The following is a 20362-nucleotide window of genomic DNA, read 5'->3' as shown; positions in this document are numbered from 1 at the left end:
AAGCAGAAACTCATTTGTGGTTGTGGGATATTGATCCAAAATTATAGCCCTTGACTGGAATCAACCAATGGTTAATGCAGTACAATAGGGAAAAGAATTTGTCGATTTATCCTATCCATACCCCTCATGGCTTTATAAACCTCTATGAGGTCACCCCTCAGTCTCCGACGCTCCAGGGAAAACAGCCCCAGCCTATTCAACCTCCCCCTATAGCTCAAGCCCTCCAACCCTGGCAACATCCTTGTGAATCTTTTCTGAACCCTTTCAAGTTTCACAACATCCTTCCGATAGGAAGGAGACCAGAATTGCACGCAATATTCCAAAAGTGGCCGAACCAATGTCCTGTACAGCCACAACATGACCTCCCAACTCCTGTACTCAATACTCTGACCAATAAAGGAAAGCGTAGCAAACGCCTTCTTCACTATCCTGTCTACCTGCGACTCCATGAACCTGCACTCTAAGATCTCTTTGTTCAGCAACACTCCCCAGGACCTTACCATTGAGTGTACAATCCTGCTCTGATTTGCTTTTCCAAAATGCAGCACCTCGCATTTATCTAATTTAAACTCCACCTTCCACTTCTTAGCCCATTGGCCCATCTGGTCAAGATCCCATTGTACTCTGAGGTAACCTTCTTCACTGTCCACTACACCTCCAATTTTGGTGTCATCTGCAAACTTATTAACTACACCTCCTATGTTCATATCCACATCATTTATATGAATGATGAAAAGTAATGGACCCAGCACCGATCCTTGTGGCACTCCACTGGTCACAGGCCTCCTGTCTGAAAAGCAACCCTTCCACCACCATGCTCTGTCTTCTACCTTTGAGCCAGTTCTGTATCCAAATGGCTAGTTCTTCCTGTATTCTGTGAGATCTAACCTTGCTAACCAGTCTCCCATGGGTAACCTTGCCAAATGCCTTACTGAAGTCCATATAGATCATGTCTACCCCTCTGCCTCATCAATCATCTTTGTTACTTCTTCAAAAAACTCAATCAAGTTTGTGAGACATGATTTCCCACGCACAAAGCCTTGGTGACTATCCCTAATCAGTCCTTGCCTATCCAAATATATGTACAATCTGTCCCTTAGGATTCCCTCCAACAACTTGTCCAACACCGACAGGCTCGCCAGTCTATAGTGTCCTTGCCACCCTTCTTAAACAGTGGCACCACGTTAGCCAACCTCCAGTCTTCCAGTACCTGACCTGTGACTATCAATGATCAAATATCTCAGCAAGAGGCCCAGCAATTACTTCTGTTCTAGGGTACACCTGATCAGATACTGGTGATTTAACCACTTTTATGCGTTTCAAGACATCCAGCACTTCCTCTGCTGTAATGGACATTTTTCAAGATGTCACCATCCATGTAGAGTCATTGAGAAGTACAGCATGGAAACAGACCCTTCAGTCCAACCTGTCCATGCTGACCAGATATCCCAACCCAACCTAGTACCACCTACCAGCACCCACCCTACTCACCTCTGTAGACTTACAGCAGGATTACATGTTAAAAACTATGCACGTATCTGTTCCTGTACTGTGAGCTCTCCCACACAGGATCCTCCAAGATCAGTTGTGAATTTCGCTGTTTGTTAAGTTTTCCTATACACACTCCAATGTCCAGAAATACATGAATTCAAACAGCAAAGACAGTAACTGCGCAGATTTACTGCTGTGTCAGTTAGGTTTCTTTCACTTGATTCCTGTTGAATTGATCATTGCTTGTAATGACCAGTTGCTTATAGTAATTAGAATTTGCATCCCAAAGCTACCCCAATTTGATACCATATTATTCCAACAATTTAATTTGACTTGTAGAGTTATTTTATTACCAAAGACAATTCCCTTAGTTTTAGCACTGATGCCCTGCGCTGTAAAACGCCAAAAGATTAAGACATTATCAATAGAGAATTGATCACATCTGTTGCATAATAAGTATGTTATAAATGTTGATATGCATGTATTTTGTCTTACATTCATCAGGACAATTTGCAAAAATACCATTGTTAAAGTGAAAACAAATTTTTACTGCATGAGAAGAGAGAGACAGAGTCAGTTTGGTAAAAGGTGTTGTCATGGCGAATGATTGACTCTTGCCACTTGCCTGCCAAATCAGCATTTTACAATTGAAATACGGAATTTGGCTGTTGGGCCTGCACTGGACATAGTGGGGGGGCAGAAGGAAAATTCCTTTTGACAATGCTTTAGTGGCATGGGTGTACAAGCACTGTACAGGACGAACACTTCTATAAATATACCTCCACTTCCATGAGTCTAATGTCTGTTCTAGTCTATTGTCCCACTAACACCAGAGAAAGTACTTCTCTGAAGATGTGGAGCATCTTCAACCAGAAAAGGGATGTGCTTCATTTCAACCACTACATCTTGGAACTGCTCCCATAATCAGCAAAGTAAGTGACTCCTCCACCATGGAATAAAAGTGAGGTATGCAGTTAAGGTATTATGACAAGTCTTAGTGACACTGAGGGTGACAGTAAGACCTGGGGAAGGAGTTAATGACTGGGATGCCCAATAAGCCAACTTTGTTCATGCACCTTATGGAGCAATGACAGAAACTGCCAGGTGTCTCTGCTTCAGGAGGGAAAGGTCTGTCCCATGTCTGGGTTCTCAAAACTGCAATGCAATGTTTAAGGCTGTAGGGTGTACAGTGACTACCATTATCGAGGAGAGCGATGTTGTGACCCGATCCACACCCAGCAGCCAGAGTATTGGAAACTTTAGCCAATGAGGATACTTAGACGTTACAAGGGTAGAGGTTCATTTTATTCTGTAGAATGCTTCCTTCTGACCTTGATGTGGTGACATATATCACTTTTATTCTGGGGTTTCGTTGTGTCCTATACCCACATACTCCTGTTTTTCCTTCCTGTACTAAAGTGACACCTGAGAAAGTGACAAAGGTGCATTATCATTGTTTGGTTGGTTGGACAGTAGTCCAGGGAGACACTTCAGTCTACATGGAGGTGCCTACTGCAGAACCAGCAAAACCAAAGGGAGCAACAATTCTGAGATTACTGGTAGAGGCAGCAGAAGCTGTGTATTGACCCAGACTGGAGGCAGAGGAGCCAAGTCACCACATACCTACTTGGCTAATGCACTATAATTTCTGAAGCATTTGGTATCTTCATTGGGTAGAATTTTATTGGGAAAGGGAAATTCAGTGAGTAGAGTAATTCGTCAGATCCAAGTGGAAACGGATAGGCTTCTCACTACCTGGGGTGAAAGTTTATTTCGAGCACGAGAATCTAATTTTTGGGCTCTCACCTGATGAACTCATCCCACTCACCATTATTCTCACCCCTTCAGGGAGTGGAAAATTGTGCCCATATAGGTTTTACTTTTAGGTGTCACACTGTGGAAGCCAAAGCCCCTGCTGTAGACACATACCTAGCAGAAAGACCATGTAGACTGCTAGCAAGTATACTTTCAAGGAACGTTCAATCTCACATCAGAAAATTTCTTATTTCCACTGTGGAACAACATCAGCTTACGGTGCTCCAAAAGCTAGTGCTTCCAAATAAACCTGCTGGACTATAACCTGGTGTTGTGTGATTTTTAACTTTGTCCACATCAGTCCAACACCGGCCCCTCTACATTGTGCATTTTAGAAGTACCTTTTATAAGCTGCAGAGATAATCCAGAAAAATTAAGCAAAAATGAAAACATGCAATGTTATAGTAGTTGTAACGAGGTCGGCTAGCTGGACCTCATAGAATATAAATTCCCTGATTGGGGCTGTTAATCTGTCCAATTATGGAGTCTTGGCTGACAGAAAAGTAGAGGCGTGTCAGAGATACTGCCACTATAAGAACTGACTCCGAATGGGGCTGTAGTAAAGTCAAGGACTATTCATGTGTAAATAAAGGATGACATAGTGGCTGGTACTTAGCCTCTGTGGAGCTATCACAATGGACGGTTTTGAAGTTTCAAGCCAAGACATTTATGAAGAGCAATCACTTTGACAGCTTCAACATGGTGGCCTAACAATTCACCAGTGGTGAATGGGAAACACCTCAACTGACATTAGTGAGCAAGAGGGCCATGCAAAATCACTCCTCTTTGGTATAATATTTACTCGGACAGCACTTACCTGGATTCATTCATAATAGCAAAAACAGGAAATGTTTTAAATGATAAAATAAAAGAAGGAACAGAGGATAGTGGAAATCTGAAACAAAAGCAGAAATTGCCGGAGAAACTCAGCAGTTCTGGCAGCATCTGTGGAATAAAAGTAGAGTTAATGTTTCAAGTCCAGTGACCCTTCCTTAGAATGTTCTTCAGCAATTTCTGTTTCATTAAAAACTTTAGACAATTCAGTCTGTTTGGCAAGGTGACTATAGTAAAGCAGTTGACAACTACTTCAGATCTACAATTGTCATTTTGGGTTGAATATTCATCTTGGTGGCACTAATTGTAAATTGGGACTTCTTGAAATTCTTCCTTGGGATGTGGGAGTGGTGATGGCTAGGCCAACATTTATTGTGCATCTTGAATGCCCTTGAATGGGTGGTAAAGCTGATTTCTTGAACTGCTGCAGTCCACGTGGTGTAGGGTCCACCTACAATACTATTAAGAAGGGAATCCCAAATGTTTGAGCTGACAACAGAGAAGGATCAGTCCACTTTTCATTACACCAAGGTTAGCTTCATGCTAGAACTTCTGACTTTGGCTCCAGTCCACAACTTTCTCCCTAATAATTCTCCTCTTGCGTACTATCCTTGTAAATGTTGCTCTATGTAGACTTAATTTCATGTTTTTTTTAGCTTTATCAGCCACCTGAAGTCATTATATTTTATATCCTAGTCATTTCTTTATGTGTCAAGTATTCTGAAATTATGATTCTGTGCTATGGTTTTGATATAAAACATTGGAAGTAAGGTTTTACTCTTTCCTTCTTTCATTTCCTGGGCTTTGGCATTCAAGAATCTCTTATGCAACACTCTTCTGAAGTGCTTTTCAAAACCCAATTATCCAACATTTGCTACAGCCCCTTAATAAATGCATTTTCTTCAAGTTAACTTAGTCCGGCGTTAACTGACTTCTACAAATCCATAGGAACTGCCCTTGATTAGTCCTTAGCTCTTTCTGCTGAGGCAGAACATTTGCACCACCAAAGGTTTTAACAAATAAAAGGTTCCTGCTTGGACATGCAGCCTAGGTTTTTGTTCATTGATATAAAGAGCTGAAAGATCAAACTGGAAACAGAAGAATAATGAATTTTCACAAAAATCAGAGGATATAAGAACTATTAGGAAGAACAAAACCATTTGGCCCCTTAAGCCTGCACCACTATTCAGTGACATCGTGACTAATCGGAATGTGGCTTCAACGTCTATCACTGCCTGATCCTCCAAATGATTGATTCCCTTTTTGATCAAGATATATCCAATGTCCCAGTCTGTGCTATTTGCTGGAGATGGGAGGAAGGGCAGCAAGATAGGATATTGCAAGTCAATGAGGTAACAATCCAGTTGATGCAAATGCAACAATAAATTAGTCATTTTGCAGCTCAAAAATTATGATTCCCATTAATGATCAGTTGGAGGAAAGAGTAAATGTAAGGCTTGGTATAATTTATTAGCTACCAAACATTGCCGTAAATTAGATCTGACTAAAAGCTCCCTAATCAAGTACATTCTCAGTAATAAAATCTTAGAATGAGACAGAACAGAAGGAGACCATTCAGCCCATCATGCCCTTGCCAGAATTGAAGAGCAGCTCCAACATTGAAAGCAGCTAAAGAAAATTTGAAGGAATAGGTTGAGGAATTGATGAGGACATTGAAAGAGTCTAAGGATCAATCAGTAACCATGGAGCAAACTGTCTGCAAAGAAATGAAAACCCATGGAAAGTGGTCAAATTTGTGGATGAGTTTTACAAATGATGCTGAAAATAAGGAACTGATTCAAACAGAGCAGGTGTTCAGCTGAATGAATAACCTGGGAAGGAATTGGAAAATAAGAGAGTAAGCAAATATATGGAGGGAGGTTTTGAAGAAGATAATGTTGAAGTACTTTTCAAATCTTACATACACTTCTTCTGTAGAAACTTTAAAGGATGAATTGAAAAACATGTTTGCATTAACAGAGAAGTTTAAAAAAAAGCATAATCTTCTGAATTAAAGTTGAAAAGCCAATGTGAAAGTCATTTTTGTCAGATAAAGACTGAAATGCATCCGTACATGCAGAGGGATAGGTTGCTAGAATATTGGTTTATGGTTCCAGCCGAAAGATTGAAAATCCATGGCACAAAATACAAATAAAATTGAGTAAAAGCATTGTAATTGTTAATGTTCTTTGCGGAATTAAATAAAGGGCATACAAAATGAACACTAGTGCTGATTATGTTAATGCTATAGTTTTAAACTCTGCCAGTCTTTTTTTTATTGCATGCACTTGCTTTTAAATCTTTATTAATACGATATTTGTGAATGCATGAATGAAAAAGTGTTTTCAGTCGAGTAGACAATAAGCTATTTGTCAGAAATTTAGAACACTAAGAACTTCTTGTACTTTCCAAGCCATTGTAAATCTTTCTTTCTTTTGAGGGAAAGATGTAATGAAACCCATTTCTCTGTGTCCCTGTGTGTCTGTCTATGTCCAGACGTTTGCAATTGTGGAAAGGAAGTTGGCTGGAGAATTGTAAAATGCATGAAAGAGAATGCTCCAACATTGGTAATGTTTGGTTCCACGCATTAATAAAGGCAGGACCCTCTGGAAGCATTTTAACAGGTCACTAGAAAATAGTGGTCAGTGAATAGCAGTTTAGGAGTCAGTAAGATTTAGTCAGAAGGAAGGGAAGACGCCACACGCAACTAACGTGCTGCTATTAGCTGCATCCGTGCTGTTGGACAGTTAGGGCTTGGAAACCTCACTTATCAGCTCAGTGCAATTTAAGGGAAGCAATCTGTTAGAGAAGATGCCAATTCAGTCCAGCTGAAAGTATGGTTGAAGGAAGTCCACAAGTAGTGTTTGCTTGATGTAAGTAAAACTAAAGGTTCAGAGAAATTCAGAGGCTGTGTTTCATTAGTGAAGCTAGATGCCTCGGAAAGAATTGGAATCATGCCAGTAATTAGAGACAAGTGCAGAGATTTGCAAATGTTGTGGTACACCGTCTTGGGGAGGAGATTGAACAGAAGGTGAAGCAATCCAATTTGGAGAAGTGGCCTTCTAAGGCTTGGTCTTTGAAAGTGAAAAATTGGAATTCCATGTGAAGGAGTCAAACTTTTAACGACATTTGCTGACCCACAGTGTCATTAATTTGCTTCAGTATTCACTACTGAGAGGGACCTTGTCATTTGTGAGGACAGCATATGATCGAACAGATTGATATTAAGAAGGAAGATGTGCTGAACATTTTGAAAAACATAATGATGGATACGTCCCCTGGTTCAAGCGGGATATACCCTAGGTTACTACAGGAAGTGAGGGAAGAGATTGCTGCACCTTTGGCGATGATCTGTGTGTCTTCACTGTCCACTGGAGTAATGCCAGATGATTGGAGCATGGCAAATGGTATTCCCTTGTTCAAGAAAGGGAATAGGGATAATCCTGGGAATTACAGAGTAGTCAGTCTTACGCCTGTGATGGGCAAATTATTGGAGAGGATTCTGAGAGACAGGATTTATGATTACTTGGAAAACTATAGTTTGATTAGAGATAGTCAGTATGGATCACTGAGGGGCAGGTCATGCCTCACAAGCCTTATTGAATTCTTTGAGGATGTAACAAAACACATTGAAGGTAGAGAGGGATGTGGTGTACTTGGATTTTAGAAAGCTGTTAGATAAGGTTCCCCATGGTAGGCTCATTCAGAACGTAAGGAGGCATGGGGTACAGGTAAATTTGGCTGTCTGGATATAGAATTGGCTAGCCCATAGAAGTCAGAGGGTGTAGTAGATGGAAAGTATTCAGCCTGGAGCTTGGTGACCAGTGGTGTTCCGCAGGGATCTGTTCTGGGACCTCTGCTCTTTGTGATTTTTATAAATGACTTGGATGAGGAAGTGGAACGGTGGATTAGTAAATTTGCCGATGACACGATGGTTGGTGGAGTTGTGGATGGTGTGGAGGGCTGTTGTAGGTTGCCATGGGACACTGGCAGGATGCAGAGCTGGGCTGAGAAATGGCAGAAGGCGTTCAACCTGGAACCGTGTGAAGTGATTCATTTTGGAAGATCAAATTTGAATGCAAAATACAGGGATAAAGGCAGGATTCTTGGCAGTATGGAGGAACTGAGGGATCTTGGGGGCCCCGCCCATAGATCCCTCAAAGTTGCCACCCATGTGATAGGTTGTTAAGAAGGCATATAGTGTGTTGGATTTCATTAGTAGCGGGAATTGAGTTTAAGAGCTACGAGATTATGCTGCAGCTCTACAGACCCCTGATTAGACCACATTTGAAATGTTATGTTCAGTTCTGGTCACCTCATTATAGGAAGTATGTGGAAGTCTTTAGAGAGGGTGCAGAGGAAATTTACCAGGATGCTGCCTGGGCTGGAGGGCATGTCTTATGAAGAAGGGTTGAGGGAGCTAGGGCTTTTCTCAAAGGAGTGAAGAAGGGTGAGAGATGACTTGACAGTGGTGTACAAGATGATGAGAGGCATAGGTAGAGTGGATAGCCAGAGACATTTTCCCAGGGCAGAAATGGCTATCACAAGTGGTCATAATTTTAAGGTGATTGGAGGAAGGTTTAAGGAGATGTCAGAGGTAGGTTCTTTACACCGAGAGTCGTGGGTGCGTAGAATGCACTGTCAGCGGTGGTAGTAGAGTCAGATACATTAGGGACATTTAAGCGACTCTTGGTTAGGCAAAAGGATTATAGTAAAATGAAGGGTACATGGGTTAGTTTGATCTTAGAGTAGGATAAAAGGTTGGCACAACATCAAGGGCCAAATGGCCTGTACTGTGCAGTTCTGTTCTATGTTCTATGTAATGTATGGATGCATTGCTGATATAACGATGGGATCTTTCTTGATAACATTTGTAATTCAATGGGATCTGTGGAGCATTTGACTACAATTTGCATTTCAACCCATACTTGCCTAATGTTGATTCTAGTTATTAATAAATAGGTTATAAAATACAATAAAAAAATACACAATACAGCCCTGGAACAGGCCCTTCAGCCCACTAAGCCTGTACCGATTCCTAATCCATATTTAGACCTGCTACTGATTGTCTATGTGCAGTTTCTATCCCTATGATTAGATTAGATTACTTACAGTGTGGAAATAGGCCCTTCGGCCCAACAAGTCCACACCGACCCTCCAAAGAGCAACCCACCCAGGCCCATTCTGTTCGACTCTCATTCATCTGTCTTTCAAGATATGCTTGAAACTTTTCACCACCTCCACTGACAGTGCTTTCCAGGCATCCACCATCCTCTGGGTGAAAACTTTTCCCGACACTTCTCCCCTAAAATTTCCCCTCTCACCTTGAACTTATACCTTATTGTTGATGACTTTACCACCCTGGAAAAAGCCTCTGATTATCCACCCTATTTATGCCTCTTATAATTTTGTAGACCTCTATCAAGTTGTCCCTCAGCCTCCACCTTTCCAGTGAAAACAATCCAGGATTATCTAACTTTTCAGCCTTGCCTCAAAACCAAAATCCTCCAGACCAGGGAACATCCTGGGAAACCTTCTCTGCATCCTCTCCAAAGCATCCATGTTTTTCTGGTAGTGTGGTGACCAGAAGTGCATGCAAAATTCCAAATGTAGCCCAATTAAAGTTTTGTACAGCTCTAACATAACCTGCCAACTTTGAAATTCAGTGCCCCTGCTGGTGAAGGCAAGCATGCTGTATGCCTTCTTGACCACCATGTTCACCTGTGTTGCCAGTTTCCAGGATCTGTGACCCTGCCCACCCAGATCCCTCTGCATGTCGATGCTACTAAGGCGTATGCCATTTAGTGTATAATTTGTACCTGAATTTGATCTTCCAAAATGCATTACCTCGCATTTGTCTGGATTAAACTCCATCTGCTACTTCTCTACCCAAATCCCTCTGTATCCTTTGACAATCCTCCTCATTATCTGCAACTCTACCAATTTTGGTGTCGTGCATATGGCCATACGCATACAGTAAATTATTTCACATTCTTAACTTTGTATTATTTTGTTTGTTCAAAACCGGAGAATTCTGTAGCTTTATTATTTTAGTTTGAAATTCCACATGCCTACATTATCTACTTTAAACAAAAAAGTTGCTAACCCTCTAACCAAATTATGCCATAAATTAATGTGAATTTTGAGAAGATTTGTAGCTCAGGTTGAGGTTTTGGATGCAAGTTTGCTCGCTGAGCTGGAAGATTCATTTCCAGACGTTTCATTACTGTACTAGGTAACATCTTCAATGGGCCTCAGGCGAAGCAATGCTGAAAATTCCTGCTTCCTATTAATATGTTTGGGTTTATTTGGGTTGGTGATGTCATTTCCTGTGGAAATGGAAATGGCACCACAGGAAATGACATCGTCAACCCAAAGAAACACAAACATATAAATAGAAAGCAGGAATTTTCAGCATTGCTTCACCTGAGGCCCACTGAAGATGTTACCTAGTAGGGTAACGAAATGTCTGGAAATGAACCGTCCAGCTCAGCGAGCAAACCTACATCCATAAATTAATGTCTCGCTTAGAATTGTAACCTAGCTTTGGCGAAGAAGAATGCATTCCACACTGGCATTCTCCATGGCCTTGTGTTTTCCTAGTTCAGTGATCTCTAACAGTAAAGCCAAAGGTTCTCTGCAATCCTCCCATTCTGGCCTATTCTGCATTTTCTGGTTTCCATCCCAGCTGCCAAAGCCTTATGTTCAGAAGTTCCATGTCTAAAACTTACCACCTCGCTTCGTCTTTTGCCTTTTTTAAGATAAACCCTATAAAATTTACCTCTCAGATCAACCTTTGGCAATCACCGTTCTCTTTTTATGTAGCTTGGTGGCAAATCTGCAAAGAGCGTTGGATAATTTACCGCATTCAAGGCTCTGCACAAATGCATTTATTTTGTTGCTAACAGTTGCATATATCTTGGCCTCCAATGCCCACATCTCATGAATGAATAAAGAGAAAATTCTGGTGAACTTTAATTCACTTGTAAATGACTTTGTATTTTCATGTTGCAGGTTGGAAAGTGGGAAAACCAAAGTCTAGCACTGAAATACCCAGTGTGGCCAAGATTTAATTCCTTTGCAGACAGTGAGGTAGATGACAGCCACCTAACTATCGTCACTTTGGAGGAAACCCCGTTTGTCATTGTGGAGGACGTGGATAAGTTGACTGGAACCTGTGCGAGAAGCAACGTGCCATGCAGGAAAAATATCAAAGCTGTGTGAGTAAAGTCCGAGGTCATTTTCATTTCTCCTGTGAGTTATTTCATTGTCACAAACGGAGTCCCAGTCATTTAGAGAGTGGTATGCTTTATAGAATCTTCCATAATCGGCATGTTTGACAACACCGCCTAAATGTTTAAGGAAACAGAGCTAAACCAAACAAAGGTTTGTAGCTATCACATCAAACTAATTTCATTTTTTCTGTTTTAAAAGTTGCAGCCCATTGGGCGGCACGGTGGCACAGTGGTTAGCACTGCTGCCTCACAGCGCCAGGGACCCGGGTTCAATTCCCGACTCAGGTGACTGACTGTGTGGAGTTTGCACATTCTCCCCGTGTCTGTGTGGGTTTCCTCCAGGTGCTCTGGTTTCCTCCCACAGTCCAAAGATGTGCAGGTTAGGTGAATTGGCCATGCTAAATTGCCCGTAATGTTAGGTGAAGGGGTAAATGTAGGGGAATGAGTGGGTTGCGCTTCGGCGGGGCAGTGTGGACTTGTTGGGCCGAAGGGCCTGTTTCCACACTGTAAGTAATCTAATCTACTATTTGTCCATAGAAGCTGCCGTGCATTTCTACAATTAGCTGTATTTGTTTTAGATTTGCAGAACTTGCAGGTTATTTTACTTTTGAATTTGTTGAAGGGCTGTTCTTTAATTATTTCATTGTCATCTGTCAATAATATATTACAGTTGCTGAATAGTATATAGGGTTTTACCAGCATTAAAACTAGTATTCGGCCATTTAGCTCAATAGGTCTATGCTGGTTTTCTGATGAAGGGCTTTTGCACGAAACGTCAATTTTCTAGCTCTTCGATGCTGCCTCACCTGCTGTGCTTTTCCAATGCCACTCTAATCTAGACTCTGATCTCCAGCATCTGCAGTCCTCACTTTTGCCTCGGTCAATGCTGGTAGTTATGGTGCACTCTAACTTCCCCACATCTTCTTTATTATAACATTATTCACTTATCCATCTGCCCCTTTTGCTCCTTCATATGAAACAACAGACAGGATAGTGAAAGAAGGCATTTGGTATACTTGCATTTATTAGTTGGTGAATTGAGTATAGGAGTTGGGAGGTCATGCTGTGGCTGCACAGGACATTGATTAGGCCACCATTGGAAGAGTCAATTCTAGTCTCCCTGCCATAGGAAGAATATTGTGAAACTTGGAAGGGTTCAGAAAAGATTTACAAAGATGTTGCCAGGGTTGGAGGGTTTGAGCTACAAGAAGAGGCTGAATAGGTTGGTGTTATTTTCCCTGGAGCGTCAGAGGCTAAGGCATGACCTTATAGAGGTTTATAAAATCGTGAAGGACATGGATAGGGTAAATAGACAAGGTCTTTTCCTCAGGGGGAGGGGTGTCCAGAACTAGAGGGCATAGTTTAAGGGTGAGAAGGGAAAAAGATTTAAAAGGGGCCTAAGAGGCAACTTTTTCACATAGAGAGTGGTGAATGTATGGAATGAGCTTCCAGAAGAACTGATGGAGGCTGGTACAATTACAACATTTTAAAGACATCTGGATGGTTATATGAATAGGAAGGGTTTAGAGGGATATGGGTCATGTGCTGTCAAATGGGACTAGATTAATTTAGGATATCTGGTCAGCATGGATGAGTTGGACTGAAGGGTCTGTTTCCGTGCTGTACCTCTCCATGACTCTGTGACTCTACAACTTCTCCTTAAGTTCATTTATGCTTGTTGCCTCCACTCTGTAGAAGCAAGATCCACATTCTCACCACTCTTGCTCTTCAATGATACATACAATCCCTGGAAAAGGTCAAGGGGAGCAAAGTCATGGAGAGTTATAAATACAAGATCAAGAATTTTAAATGTAACATGTTGTAAAAATAAAATTCCATGGTTACAGGGGTGATGGGTAAGCAGGACTTAGTGGGGTAAACAGGATATAGGAAACAAAGTTTTAGATGAGGCAAGGTTATGGGGATACAAAATAGTCGTAAGAACTTTGGAATAATTGATTCTGGAAGCCATAAAGGCAGGAATAAGGGTTTCATTGAGAGCTGGACTGAGTCTGGTCAGAGGAAGATAATATTAAAGGGGTAATAAAAAGTTTGTCCTTGAAAGGGCACTCTATGGGGTTGAAATCTCAACTTGGGGTTAAGTCGTATTTTGAGGATGCAAACAAGATCAATGTACTCGAGCAAGGTGTAGGTCTTAAGGCGCTGTGGGTAATGTCCCCATCTCTGAGCACGAGACTCTGGGGTTTGAGACCCACATTACAGATGGTACTGGTGGAAGATGCATTTATGACCTGGGACAAAAAGTTGATTATAAGCCTTTAAATCCTCACTGTGGCAGGCTGTAAGAGTGGTCACCCTTACTTGATTGAGAGTGACATTCCTGAAGCAACAGGTTAGTGGTCTGATCCAGGAAAACTCAAGCGGTACAAACATGGAAACATTTGCTTTACACTTCTAAACTTTGGAAAGCCTCTAGGTCTAAGTAAGGCTGGTGAGATAGGTTTTCATTTGTGAGCTAACTTTAATTATTTTCTTGAACATTACATATCTAAGTGGGCTAGGTGTGCACAGGTACTTTGAAGTTACTAAAAGCAACAAAAAAAAAAGCAAACCAAGCACCAGAGTTTATTTCTTGTAGAATGGAATTGAAAATACAGAAATTATGGTAAACCCATATTGGTTAGATGATACATGCACAGTTCTGGTCACCATGTTATAAGGCCATTGAGGATAGTGCAAAAAGAGTTGCAAGGATAGCGCTGCAAGGTTACAACAACTAGGAAAGAATTAATGTTCTGGGACTGTTTTCTTCTGGCAAAGAAAAGGCCACGGGATGACCCAATAGATGCATTAAAATCACGAAAGACTTTGATAGAGAGCCTAAGGAAAAGAAAAGACTGGAGGCCATCTATATAAAATGATCTCCAAGAAACCAATTAAGGCATTCCGAAGAAACCTTACCGAGGGATTGGCAAGAATAAAAACTTGCTGCTGCAGAAGGTTATTGAGGCAAATAGTTTAGACATATTTTTTGGGAAGCTGCTAAACATATGAGGAAGAGAATAAGGGAGTCTGATAATAGTGTGACATATGGAATGTTGGTGGAAGATTCTGTGCAGCAGAAATGTTGGCATGCATTAGTTGTGTCTTGTAGCCATTTTCTACTCTGGGTATCCTATGTAGTTCAATGAAACTCTGTGACTGTTGACATACTTGCACAAGTGAGGAGGGAGAAAACTTTTATGGTTTTATAGATCAGATAAAATATTCATGAAAACAAATGCTCTGATCAGTTGGATTTAAATAAAGAGCTCATTTAAAACCTTTTGTTTAAAAATGAAAGCTGAATTATAACTCGCTGATTCTGTAAATTACATCACAGTCCCAGTTTCCACCAATATCTCCATAGGCACTCTGATGACTTGTGAAATCATTTTGATATCTTTTTACACTCTACCATTCTATCCATTTGCCAATAACCATTCAGATGATATTCTTGTCCTTCGTCTTCTGCATTCCCCTTGAAATGTTCCCTCTCCAACATCTCTTAAAAGTCCATTTTCTTCTGGAGAAGCCAGATTCTCTGCCTTTTTTCAATTATGTTCAATTTGTTCACTTGATCTCCTCAGAACGTCATCATTTGTTACTTTCTATGCTCAACTGATCATTTCTTTTTATCCTCCTTCAAACTTGCATTTGAAAAGTTGGTCTTCTCTTTCCTGAGTCCAAGTCTTATGTTCTTACAAAACAATACTTCAGATCAGGCTATCATAAAATCCCTACAGTGTGGAAACAGGCCCTTTGACCACACAAAGTCCACTCCAACCTTCCGAAGAGTAACCCACCCAGACCTATTCCCCTAACCTACACGTCCCTGAACACTATGGGCAATTTAGCATGGCCAATCAACTTAACTTACACATCTTTGGACTGTGGATGAAACCCACACAGACATAGGAGAATGTACAAACTCCACACAGACAGTCACCCAAGGCTGGATTTGAACCCAGGTCCCTGGCACTGTGAGGTAGCAGTGCTAACCATAGAGCCACCATGCTGCTGGTGCTAACCACTGTCTTTATAGGTCTCTTTTTAAGTTGTCCATTCAGCTTTCTGGTTGGCAACCAACTCTTCTTCTCAAATGTGGTCAACCAAATCATGTGATGTCTGTTATTATGGTGGCCTGAGACTACCTGCTGCGATGTTGGACTGGGGTGCACAAAGTTAAAAATCACACAATACCCAGGTTATAGTCCAACCGGTTTATTTTGCTATAAATTCTGTGTCTTATGATCTTATACTCCACAATCACTTGATGAAGGAGCAGCACTCCGAAAGCTAGTGCTTCCAAATAAACCTGGTGTTGTGTGATTTTAAACTTGCTGCAGTGTTGGAGTTGTTGGTAACTATACTGACACAATAGCTGGACATTACAGTGACCCACCACTGAAAATAGCTGAGAAAGTAGCTCAGGATTGAATTAGAAGAAAGAAGTGTGAACAGTGCAGATCAGAACCTTGCTACAGGATGAGTACTCGGCATAATAGAAGGTGAGGCCTCCTAGTTGCCGTGCAGTGAAATCCTCTCCAGGTTGCAACCTATTATAAGTATTGTTCTCAAGAGTGAAATACAATCTATTTATAAGGCTGTGATTAATATTGTGCATCTCAGAAATGCCCCCAAGGGAAACTCTTGTCCCGACATAATAACTAATGGTACAGAAAGAGAGCATTGATTGCAGAATCTGATGTAATTACAGCAGAGTTATTTGATGGGTCTGGCCTGTTAGTTGTTAACAGGGCCATTTAGAGTCATAGAGTTACAGAGACGTACAGCACGGAAGTAGACCCTTTGGTCCAACCTGTCCATGCTGACCAGATATCGCAACCCAATCTAGTCCCACCTGCCAGCACCCGGACCATATCCCTCCAAACCCTTCCTATTCATATACCCATCCAATGCCTTTTAAATGTTGCAATTGTACCAGCCTCCACCACTTTCTCTAGCAGCTCATTCCATACACGTACCACCCTCTGCGTGAAAACATTGCTCCTCAGCTCTCTTTTATATCTTTCCCCTCTCACCCTAAACCTATGACCTCTAGTTCTGGACTCCCCCACCCCAGGGAAAAGACCTTGTCTATTTACCCTATCCATGCCCCTCATGATTTTATAAACCTCTATAATGTCACCCTTCAGTGTCCAACACTCCAGGGAAAACAGCCCCAGCCTATTCAGCCTCTCCCTATAGCTCATATCCTCCAACTCTGGCAACTTCCTTGTAAATCTAATCTGAACACTTTCAAGTTTCACAACATCCTTCCAATGGAAAGGAGACCAAAAGGCTTTAGTTTCCAGATAATCTTAGGTAAGCTACATTTAGATATTGGTGTTGGGGGGAGCAGAAGATTATCTGAGATTCTGGAGAATTCCAGTGTGAAGTAGTTATACCGGCTGAGGAATACAACTATGGAGTATATGAGTTCCAAGCCCTCAGAGATCTCCGAAGGTTCTATCTAGTGAGAAGGAGATTGGATGACCATTTAATTATCTTTAATGAAGCTGGAAACTAAAATTTCAGATTGAGATTCTCATAGATCTTGCAGCTGCACATGAGACTGCAAGCTTATTTGTAGATTTCTTATAGTTATGACATTTCAGTAGTACAAAACTTTTATTGTGATTCATTTTGGTTATTTTATAGTCAAAAAGGCAAAAAAAGCTCTGTAGACACACTCTGTATATAAAAAAAATGTTTTTCTTTTCGTATAGAGTTGTGTTTACAGAGCTTTTGGACAATTCAAACTTCCTTTTTCTAACATTATACGCTAAAAAAGTATACATGTTGGAGAGATTGTTTTGAAGATCACAAAATAGTTTTTTTAAAAAAATCGTGAAGGAGCATTTTCTTTTTAAACGGAGTTGTGCTTATGAAGCTTTTAGAGAGTCCTAGACATAACAGTCATAGAGAGTCATGGAGATGTACAGCATGGAAACAGACCCTTCGGTCCAACCTGTCCATGCCGACCAGATATCCCAACTCAATCTAGTCCCACATGCCAGCACCTGGCCCATATCCCTCCAAACCCTTCCTATTCATATACCCATCCAGATGCTTCTAAATGTTGCAATTGTACCAGCCTCTACCACTTCCTCTGGGAGCTCATTCCATACATGTACCAACCTGCATGAAAAGGTTGCCCCTTAGGTCTCTTTTATATCTTTCCCCTCTCATCCTAAACCTATGGCCTCTAGTTCTTGACTCCCCCACCCCAGGGACAGCTCTGGAGTGAGATTACTTTTATGAGAGGATTGAAAGATGTCTGCTGGACTACTTGAGAAGGAATCATTTTTAACTTAATTGTTTAGCTAAGTGGTTGATTTTATTTGAGATTTACATGCTGGATGTTTTCTATTTTTTGCATGCTTAATATTCATTCTTTCAGTAAGGAAAGGTAGTTTATTTTGTATATAAGGTGCTATTGAATGCTGCTTTGTTTTAGGCTTGATGTCATTGATACACACACGAGACAGAGTTAGATGGCTAGCAGATTTAGAGGACTGATTACTCAGCAGGATCGGTGAGATAAATGGGTGACTGTCTGGAAAGTTAAGAAGTTAACTCAGAAGTCTCCTGTGGCTATTTCCCATCTCAGTTTTGGGTACTGTTTAAAGGGATTAATCTCTCAGAGGAAAATAGAAGGGGTAGTCATTTCTTGGGCACTAAGAATGAATCTTATTTTATGTAGGGCTTGACAAAATTTAAAAGGACTCTTGTCAGGGGCACAGACCAGAGATTCTGCGCAGTGAGCATGAATCTAGGATAACGTGTTGCTTTCCTGGTGCCAGGATTAGGGATGTCTCAAAACCTTTGATGCCTATTTTTAAAGGAGAGAGTGAGAAACTGGAAGTTATTGTACACATTGGTGACATGGTTAGGGAAAAGATTATAGCTTGAAAGAGTGAATATAAGAGGTTAGGTAGAAGATTTTTAAAAAAACAGAACCTCAAAAGTAGTCATCTCTGGTTTACTCCTGGTGCTAAGCTTGAATGAAGGAAGCAATAAAAGGATAAAGGAGATAAATCAATGGCTGAGGAGATGGTGTAATGTTCAGGGATTCAGGTTCTTGGATCATTGGGATCTCTTCTAAGGCAGAAAAGACCTGATTGAAAAGGATAGGTTTCACCTGAACTACAACGGGACTAATATTCTTGTGGGGAGAGTTACTAGTTCTATTAAGGGAAATTGTCAACGATTAGGAGAGAGTGGAGGGATCTTAAGTGGGAGAGTAAATAGAAAGAGAGATGAGGAGGGTTCTGAATTTAAAAAGAGCAAGTTAATTAAAAAAAAGGACAGACAAGAGCAAGTCAGAGTAACTCTGAAGAATTTTACTGCATTTATTTCAATGCAAGGGATCTTACAAGCAAGGCTGATGAAGTCGGGGACATAAAATTCATAAAGCCAAAGTACAAAGGGATCTGGGAGTGCTAGTCGAGGATTCTCTCAAGGTAAACATGCAGGTTGAATCCGTGATTATGAAAGCGAATGCGATATTGTCATTTATCTCAAGAGGGTTGGAGTATAAAAGCAGCGATGTGCTACTGAGACTTTATAAAGCTCTGGTTAGGCCCCATTTGGAGTACTGTGTCCAGTTTTGGGCCCCACACCTCAGGAGGGACATACTGACACTGGAGCGTGTCCAGTGGAGATTCACATGGATGATCCCTGGAATGATAGTCTAACATACGAGGAATGGCTGAGGATCCTGGGATTGTACTCATTGGAGTTTAGAAGGTTAAGGGGAGATCTAATAGAAACTTACAAGAGAATACATGGCTTGGAAAGGGTGGGCTCTAAGAAATTGTTTCCGTTAGGTGAGGAGACTAGGACCCGTGGGCACATCCTTAAAATTAGAGAGGGTCAATTCAGAACATAAATGCGGAGACATTTCTTCAGTCAGAGAGTGGTGGGCCTGTGAAATTCATTGCCGCAGAGTGCAGTGGAGGCTGGGACGCTAAATGTCTTCAAGGCAGAGATTGATAAATTCTTGATGTCACAAGGAATTAAGGGCTATGGGGAGAATGCGACTAAGTGGAGTTGAAACACCCATCAGCCATGATTAAATGGCAGAGTGGACTCGATGGGCCAAATGGCCTTACTTCCACTCCTATGTCTTATGGTCTTATATTGAGAACATGGAATTGGGAAACTTGGTTGAGGGAGGGATGGGACTGACAGCTCAATGTTCTGGTTTTATCTGCTATAGGAAGGATAGAGAAGGAGGCAAAAGAGGAGGAGGGGTGGCATTTTTGGTGAAGGAAAACATTACTGCTGTAACCAGAGGAAATATTTCTGAAAAGTTATCCAGTGAAAATATATGGATTAATATTAGAAATGAGAAAGGAATAATCATCTTGATGTGCTTATACTCTAGGCCTCCAATAGTCACAGTGAAATTGAGGAATAAATATGTAGAGAGATCCCAGATATATGTAAGAACAATAAGATTGTAATAGTAGGTGATTTTAATTTTCCAAATATTGAATGGGACCACCATGGTGTTAAAGGTTTGGATGGTGAAGAATTTGTAAAATGTGTTCAAGAAAATTTTATTTATCAATATGCAAATATTCCTATTATAGAAGTATCAAGGTTTGGGTAATAAAGGAGGGAAAGTGACTGAAGTCTTACTAAGGGAACACTTTCAGTCTCGTGATCATAATTCTATTAGTTTTAAAATAGTTATGGAAGAGGATAAGCCTTCCACAAAAGTTAAAGCTTTAATTTGGAGTATGACGAATTTTAATGGTGTGAGACAATAGAAGTTGTTTGGCGTAGACCGGTTGCAGATGTTTAAAAAGTGAGAGGCTTTCAAAAGTATGATAAAGAGAGCTCAGAAACATTTGTTCCGGTTAGTGTGAAAGGTAAGGCTGGTAGGTTTAGGGAACAATGGATGAATAAAAATATTGACATTCTAATCAAGAATAGAAAAGAATCATACATTGGATATAGACAACTGGGTTCGA

The 20362-nt window shown here is 40.9% G+C and overlaps 1 protein-coding gene across 6 annotated transcripts in view; it reads left to right on the top strand.

Moving 5' to 3' along the window:
* Positions 1 to 20362, top strand: part of grin2aa (glutamate receptor, ionotropic, N-methyl D-aspartate 2A, a) — a 304643-nt gene that overhangs the window by 197881 nt on the left and 86400 nt on the right. For all 6 annotated transcript variants that reach the window (XM_072559998.1, XM_072559997.1, XM_072560002.1 and 3 more), the window contains exon 6: positions 11155 to 11360. In XM_072559998.1, the coding sequence (XP_072416099.1) occupies positions 11155 to 11360 (206 nt within the window). The remainder of the gene's footprint in view (positions 1 to 11154; positions 11361 to 20362) is intronic.

This window comes from Chiloscyllium punctatum, chromosome 40 (genome assembly GCF_047496795.1).
Source record: "Chiloscyllium punctatum isolate Juve2018m chromosome 40, sChiPun1.3, whole genome shotgun sequence".
NCBI classification, from domain to species: domain Eukaryota; kingdom Metazoa; phylum Chordata; class Chondrichthyes; order Orectolobiformes; family Hemiscylliidae; genus Chiloscyllium; species Chiloscyllium punctatum.
The sequence above is the reverse complement of the archived record's forward strand: the minus strand, read 5'-3'. Positions and strand labels throughout refer to the sequence as shown.